The 8,159-nt window shown below is 37.8% G+C and overlaps 1 protein-coding gene across 1 annotated transcript in view; it reads right to left on the reverse strand.

Annotated features, from left to right (window-relative positions):
- The window catches only part of arpin (actin related protein 2/3 complex inhibitor), a 19,545-nt gene extending 11,700 nt beyond the window's left edge, over positions 1-7,845 (reverse strand). The window contains exons 1-3 of the mRNA XM_079258739.1: positions 7,733-7,845; positions 6,370-6,445; positions 4,174-4,306 (exon numbers count right to left, since the gene is read on the reverse strand). Coding sequence (XP_079114865.1) covers positions 4,174-4,306; positions 6,370-6,445; positions 7,733-7,824 — 301 coding nt within the window. The 5' untranslated portion in view covers positions 7,825-7,845. The remainder of the gene's footprint in view (positions 1-4,173; positions 4,307-6,369; positions 6,446-7,732) is intronic.
- Positions 7,846-8,159: the final 314 nt, after the last annotated feature.

Consider the following 8,159-nt stretch of genomic DNA (forward strand, 5'->3'; position numbering starts at 1 on the left):
GGACCTTTTTCATTGCATGAGGCGATTTTCCCGTGGCTGCATCTCAGAGCATCACCCTCTCTACAGTTCCTTCTGCCAGATGCTCTCTGCAGCCTTCAGCATTGTGGACCAGGAGGATTTGAAGAGGCTTCAGGATGCCTACAAGTTCTGTGGGATCCATCCAGCCACTCCGACAAAACAACACATCCGTGAGCATTGTAGGACACGGATCCCACCACCCACGGAGCTTCTTGACAGAGTGGAAAAGGTCTTGAGACATTTTCACCTGGCCACAGACCCAGACAATGTCCCTTTGTTCAAGTCATGTATGCTGAAGACTTGGCGTATCCAGAGGGTCCATGTGCTTCGTGGGTGCCTAAGTGATCCAGTACTCTCAGAGGGCATCATGTACAGGAGTGGAGGAATGATACAGCTCAACCATGTACCTGGTGAGGGCGCCAAAGTGCCAATCTGGATCCCAGTCCGAGGCACCTCGCAGCAGGAGGGCTATCACTTCCACCAAGCCCAGTGGATCACTGGCACACATGTGTCCACAGAGCTCTTCCAGGCTCAGGGTTTGACTGGTGTAGCCCGATGGAACTACCAGCGGTTGGTAGACCTCAAGCAGCCATTCCTGGTCCTGCCTGCTGTGTTCGATCCAGGTCTCATTGTTGAGCTGAACTCTGCTTCTAGGAGAGTGACTGGACAGGCAAAGTACCCTGCACTTTGCCTCTCAGACAGGGACACAGGCGAGAGGTTTGGCCTAGATTATCTTGAGCCAGGCTGCCGTCCAGTCCCTCTGGACTGGGACAAGCACCGGACTCGGAAGAGAGACGAGGAAGCTGTACTCCCTGTCCATGTGCCATTCACCCCTCCTGCTTCTGATCCAACCCTTCCTACTCACATCTCAGGTCCTGCGCCTGCTTCAACCAGTCCTTCTGCTCCTACTCATCCTTCTCCTGTTCCCACCCCAACTCCTGCTCCGACTACAACCCATCCTGCTCCTGCAGCCTCTGCACTATCTTCCAGCTGGGCTCCACCCTCTGTAATGTTGTCTCCTGCTGTCACCCTCCAGAAGCAGGAGGTCACATTGGGGTCCCCTCAGAAGTTTTCAGCTGCAACGGGTAAGTAGATATAACACATAGTTGTACATTGTGTTATGTTATTGTTGATATCAACTAAATCTGAGCTCTTTTCTTTGTGTACCAGAAATTTCATCTTCCCAGCCCCTTCCGGTACAGTCCTCACCAAGGAGTGCTCGCACCGGGCCCGTCAAGACAGGTGGACGTGTTTTTGTGCTGGACCACACACGCTGGACTCCACCCATGCTTGCAGCCATTGACCTGTTGTTGCAGAAGCATCATGGAAAGAAGGACCTGCTGAAGCTGGTGGATCATGAGTATGCCGAAATGGTCCATCTGTCTGTGGCTGATCCAAACAGTATGCTCCACCCCACTACCAAGCTGCACATAACACGTTATGTCAACAACCGTGCTAAAATGCTTAACACTAAATCGTCACTGAACATCAGTCCAGAAAAACTTCAAGAGACACAGCAGTTGTGGCATTCCCTGACAGCAGGAAGTGACACAACAAGTGTTCCTGTGGTAAACATAGAACCAGCTGTGTTTAATCCACCCACCCCTCTGACAGAGGAGTCTGTAGAGAGGATCGTGGAGGGCATCTTGGTGAGGCAGAAGCAGCAGCAGCAGCAGCAGCAGCTGGAACAAAAGAAAAGGCAAACAAAGACCTGTCTTGCCTGTGGACAGCCCAAGTCTCGCTATGAGACAGATGGATCCTCCGTCCACTTTTTTTTACCAGCAAGGACCGGTCCGTTATTTCTACTGTTCCCAGAAGGTCCATCAGCTGTTTTCTGCTGAGGGTCTTTCAGACCCCAAGATGCCCTTTGAGAAGTTTGTCCAGACAGACTTTTTCCAGAGGGAGCTGGATGCTACTAAGCAACGGGCAGAGGAGAGATCAGAGAAGAGGAAGAGGCCTGAGACAAGCCAGCGGCCTGGCCGACTTTGCAGGTTCTACCACAGTGAGCTGAAGCAAGGACCAAACAGCCCACACATCCACACAGGCTTTCCTGGTGTTGCAGGGAAATATATATACTGCCCCGCCAAAGTGCACGCCTTGTATCGTGGCCAGGGCATGGAGACTGAAATGACTTGGAAAGACTTCCAGAAGTCTCCATTTTATGACCTTGAGAAAAAGAGATGGTCAGAGGAAAGGAAATAATCTAATTGTATATATTTTATTCTCATTGAAATGTTTTCTGCTCATGTAAAACGTTTTATGCGGTATGATACACTTATTTTATCATATTTTACAAACATGTTTTGATATATAGAGTTGTCTGTACATACGCTTTCTTGTAAAACCATTTGCTTCGTTCATTATTCAATAATAGTCATTGTAAATATCTGTAATTTCTTTTTTTACTGTAAAGTTATGTTTATACACATTTATTTTATTATTTCAAATATATGTTGATATTTATATATTCATTTTTGTAACCTCTTTACAACTTTTCTCACTCATTCATTTTCACTTGCTCTTACACACACACATGCACACACACACACACACAAACTCTGCCCCTTACACACACTGTTATTCACTGTAAAGTATTGTATTATACTTATAATTAATATTTTGGAGCCATATGTTTTCCCTAATTATTTGTGTGATGTTTACATTACTTTGTTCATACTCAGTTAGCACAAAGTCCTCCACACAGGAAACTGCTGATGTGCACAGAATTTCACTGATAAATAACTTTGTGAAAGTACTTTGTGGTAGGAAAGTTTTTTTCAATACAGTTATATGTCCACCGACATTAAGTGGTAATACAATATAGAGTTTCATACAATAATAAGTAAAATTATATCAGATCATTTATTTCAAACATGTCATAAATATTCAAACCAATAATTCCACCACAGACGTACATGAAAAAAAAAACCCAAAGTTAACAATTACATTTTAAATTTTTATATACAAAAGGAAGTGGTAGGAAGTACAAATTTATTTTGTCCTAACTCTTCTTAGAAATATTAATCATGTAACTTCTTCTCAATACAGTAATAATAATAATGATGATAGCACAAATAATATTAAAAATAATAGTGCCTACTTCTACAAGCAAGGAAACTGTATATACATATACATACATATAATTTTTCATGTGTGTACATATATGAACAGTACCACTAATACCACCATTACCAATCTGATGTTCATACTGAACCCTTAAAATGACCTCCACTCTTAAATGTCCGATTTGACATGCTTCAAAAGGGATTCGAACTCGTGACCTTGAGGTTACTGGTGTTGCTGGCGTTGCTAGTGCTTTGAGGATATTAATTATTCATGAGCAAGACAACCTCGCCTGCCTATTGGCTCGTTCATTCGTGCCAACTATACGCGGCTGGTTTAGTTGGTCAGTAGCAGATAAATGCCGTATTATTTATCTTTTTGGGGTGCAGCACACAGCTTCAGTAAGCCCATAACGCTGCTGCTCCAGTCCTCACTAAGATCAAGAACATAGACCATATAACTCCAGTCTTCTGGTCTCTACACTGGTTTCTTGTCTGTTAAAGAACTGACTTGAAAATGCTGCTGCTAGTTTAGAAAGCACTGAATGGTTCGAGATCAAAATACATTCAGGAGTTTTTGCTTATGAACCAACCGGATCTCTCAGATCACCAGGTTAAAATCTACTTTCTGCTACCAGTCAGACGAGTTTTTATGCTCCTCACATGTGGAACAAATTCCCAAAAACCTTCAGGTCTGCTGAAACTCACAGCTGCTTTAACAAAGTTGGAAACTTTTTTTTTTGCCACCTTTTATCAAAATAACAGTTAATTCATCAAAGTATAACTTTTGTTTCACACATTTTGTTTCTTTTTTATTTAATCTCTTTAATTTTTTTTCCCCTTAAATTGTGTTTTAAATCCTTCCCAGATTTGTTGGTTTTTATCTTATCTGTGAACTTGAATGTCCTCATTTTCAAACATATTTGCTCAAGTGTAACTTTTTCCCACACGGTTGAAGTTTCTGATTGTTCTGACCACTTGTTCAGTCTGTTGTGATGCCGCAAAGCAGGCAAACACTCCAAAAACGGATGAAGTTTTTACAGACGAGGAAATATGCAAACTCAAATTTAAACGTTTGTTGCCGTTTACTCACTGTAGGATGACATGAGGAAGCCAGTGTTGACTTTTCTCGTGTCACTGAAGTTAGGCTCGACCTCCTTCCCACTGGCATCAAACTTCCTCTGATGGATGCGGCTGGGTTTGATGTACAGCACATAGAAGCGAACCTACCAGCGACAGAAGATACAAGAAAAACAAAGAGTGGTTTGAGTTTCTGTCTGTGCTTATGTTCAGTCTCATATATTGATAGTGAAATATTCTGAACTTCTTTCCTCTCAAGCGGCCTTTCTGTCATCAGACATTCACACAATCCAACAACGTCTTACATGGTTTCACATCATTGTATTCATACAGTTTTGGGGGAATACCTGAATGTTTTGGTGTAAATTCTATCTTTATCATTTCCACAACTATCCATTATATAACTTTATTTATATAATATATATCAGTAACTGATGTTAAGCTTTTCTTTTTAATTAAGCCTTCAACTCTTCACACCCTCTCCACAACACAATGAAGAAACAACATAGTGTGTTCAGTGAGAGGCTTCTTCAGGTCCGATGTAAGACTGAAAGATGCAGAAGATCATTCCTGCCAGCAGCCATCAGCATCCGGAAAAGACATCCTCAAGTTAATTATCTACTACAATATTGAATTTCCCTTTGGGAATTAATGAAGTATTTTTCATTTCATTCATTTCAACTCTTATCAGGTTTACTAAACTTCTTGAAGACCATTTATATCAAAAGGCAGTGTTTTAAAAATCACATTAGTATTAAGAATTTTCTTATCATTTTTATGAGTATTTTACTGTATGTTTTAAAGCATACCAGCAAAAATGAATCATTCTATATCGTTTATAACTGTTCATAAATAATAACTTTATTCAGAACCTTATTATTATTTTTTTTTTTTTTATTAATATTATTATTGTTATTCAACCTGTTCTAGGGATGTCCCAGTGTCACTTGGTGTGTTGTACTGGGATCTTCACCAGACTCGAACTGGCAGCTACAACAGGATTCAAGGCATCTGATGACCACGTGGCTAATTAGCATATCCATACAGACATGTTATGGACGCTGTTTCTCTACATTAACTGCTAAACACACAAAGCCCTTATTTGTCTTCAAGCATTAAATATTTTTTCTGGTTTATCGCTGAACCTGTAGGAGATGCAGAGTTAACAGGAAACGACGACATGATAGTTTTTGGTATGCTCGCTAGATCAGATGCAGCACATCGACCCTGGTGCGTTCAGTGTCATCACGCTACATTCAAAGTCATAATGGAGTGTCATCACGGCACAAAAGGCTGCGTTCAAAGTCATAATGGAGCAATCACTGTTTAATATTATATGCTTGATTTATAACACGAGTGACCAAATAATCTCTCACGTTGGATCAATATGTAAATACATTAGGATTTGTTTGCCTTAACGCTTTGGTAAAGTTATTGATATTCATCTTCTTTTAACTGTTATAGGGCAAATAGGGCATGGGTGAGGGTGGTTGTGGGTGGGTGAAAGGGGATGTGTATGTGTGTTAGTGTTTTATCTACTTTGATGTAAATTGTTTTATAATGTAAAGCACTTTGTATTGTTTTTAAGCAGGAAAAGTGCTATACAAATAAATTTTGATTTGATTTAATTTGATTTAGCACCTGCTATGTGCAAGTGCGGTTTGATGTATTGCTGCACTATAAAACTAACTTGTCCAATTTGGGTACAACTTTAAGGTAGAAGTCTTTCACTGCACAGTTAATTGTGTTTCATTAAACTCAATGCCTTGAATTCACAAACATCAAGCTTGTTTTAAATGCTGAACCCCAGCAGAAAAAAGAAACACGTCTGAAATTAACTTTGTTTTTTAATTAAACTTTATCAGTTGCAGCAGAGAGATTTATATTGTTTTGTAAAAGTTTGGAAGAATCTATTGTTGTGTTTTTATTAATTGTTGTACTTTTATTTAATTGTTTACTTGTAAAACTGTATGGAAAAAATAAACTCATAAATCATTTCAATGGCACAATTTCTGCTCATCGTTGCCATAAAATACTCCCAGAAAAAGGAAATTAAAGGGTCAAACAGTTTTCTGTATGAACAAAATAAGAGAGGAACATATGCAGTTTAGGTAAAAAATGATCACACATATCTGTTATATATTCTCCTGAAGAGAAAGGACATCAGACATAAACAATAGTACATAACTGTGTGGATCTACGATGGTACCTTTTGACTTTTGGCGTCACTGATTGAATGTCTGGAAACATCCAGCAGCTTCCCTTCTAGAAGAACCCCAGGACCACTGTGTGAAAGAGAAAATACATAAATGAAACATATAAAATGATTATATTAAGTTTTTATTTATTCTCAATACTTGAAATAAATTCTTTTCTTGGGTAAAAAAAACAAAATGTCCATCACTTACAGCAGTAACATGATCTTATGAATTTAGTGTGCAGCTCACCTGTGTCAGTTTGCAGTTTGTTGCATACATCCATAGAAATCACATTATTCGAACAAATAATTGTGTAGATATAGAATAGAGTTTTGTGTAAGCAGAGTTATGTTAGTAGTAAAATGTACTTTTGGAATGATTTTAATATATATGTAAAATGTGGAAAAACTACAATATTATTTTCTTCCACTGAAGAGTTAAAGTAAAGTAAAGTAAAGTAAAGTTAAGTAAAACAGATTGTCTTCATTTGTCTTGGAACACAATACAGATATCGCTGCATATATAATGACAGATAATTAAATAAGACAAATGGTGCGGCATGTCATAATCAGTTCAAGTTATAATAATACAGTTATACATTATATAAATTTACACAATAACATAGTAAAAACAATATTGATGATAAAAAAGAACCAAAAAGTGCAGAAATCTTGTGCAAAATTGTGTATGATGTCAGTATAATGCAAGCATCATCTGACATATTTAGATTAAATTCAATAAAATTCATTAAATGAAATGAAATGAAAAATACTTCATTAAACTCCAAAGGAAAATTTAATTTAATGTGACATAGAGATGTGTTCAAATATTTGTTCCACTAGAAGTCCAAAAGACTGCAGAGAAATTGTCACAATATTTTAATAAATACACCTATTATAGCAATTAATTTTAATTAAGAAATCGTAATGTAACATAAGTCAATATAACAATAATAATAACAATAATAATAATAATAATAATAATAATAATAATAATAATAATAAGCCATTTATATTATAAAAGCGACAGCTTTTACATAAAACAGAGTACTTTTTCTTTGAATAATTCATTATGTAATGACACAGTTATTGTTTAGTCATTTTAAGGTAACATGAGTACTTTGTGTCATGAATTTGTCACATGAACAGCTGCTCTTTACTGACATTACACCGAGCTTCAATGGCTCCTGCTGAAGATGCGGCACCTTTAATATTCCAAAAATGCACCTTATACATTTGCATTGAAAATAATTCTAGGCGAAGGTTCAGACTTGCTGGTGAAGAAGCAAGTAGCTCATTTATCTACCGGAGTTTGGTGTTTCCTCCTCAGAATAAGGACGGCAGCTGCTCTGCATGTAAAGCTCGGAGCTCCTACCTTTCAAACGCACACGGTGACCACACACCGTCAAACTTCTCATTGTGTACCGGCTTGTTCTGCAAAGACGTGTTGTGATAAATTCGGCTCATCTTTTAACAATTTACTTTTCTTCCTGTCTCAGAGATTTTTCCTGTTTCCAAACTTCCTGTTCCTACATCTGCGCGAGAGGTGCGCTCGGTTACTCAGGCCAGAGGTGCCGACGGCCCAGCTAGACAGGCGGAGTAGAGCATGTGGCATGTGATGACATTTTTATCCTTTTATACATCATTTTATATATATATATATATATATATATATATATATATATATATATATATATATATATATATATATATATATATATATATATATATATATATATATATATATATAATTATTATATAATTTTTTTAATTTAATTTATATATTTTTCTATTCACCTTTT

The sequence above is a fragment of the Telmatherina bonti genome (genome assembly GCF_933228915.1).
Source record: "Telmatherina bonti genome assembly, chromosome: 2".
Classification (NCBI taxonomy): Eukaryota; Metazoa; Chordata; class Actinopteri; order Atheriniformes; family Telmatherinidae; genus Telmatherina; species Telmatherina bonti.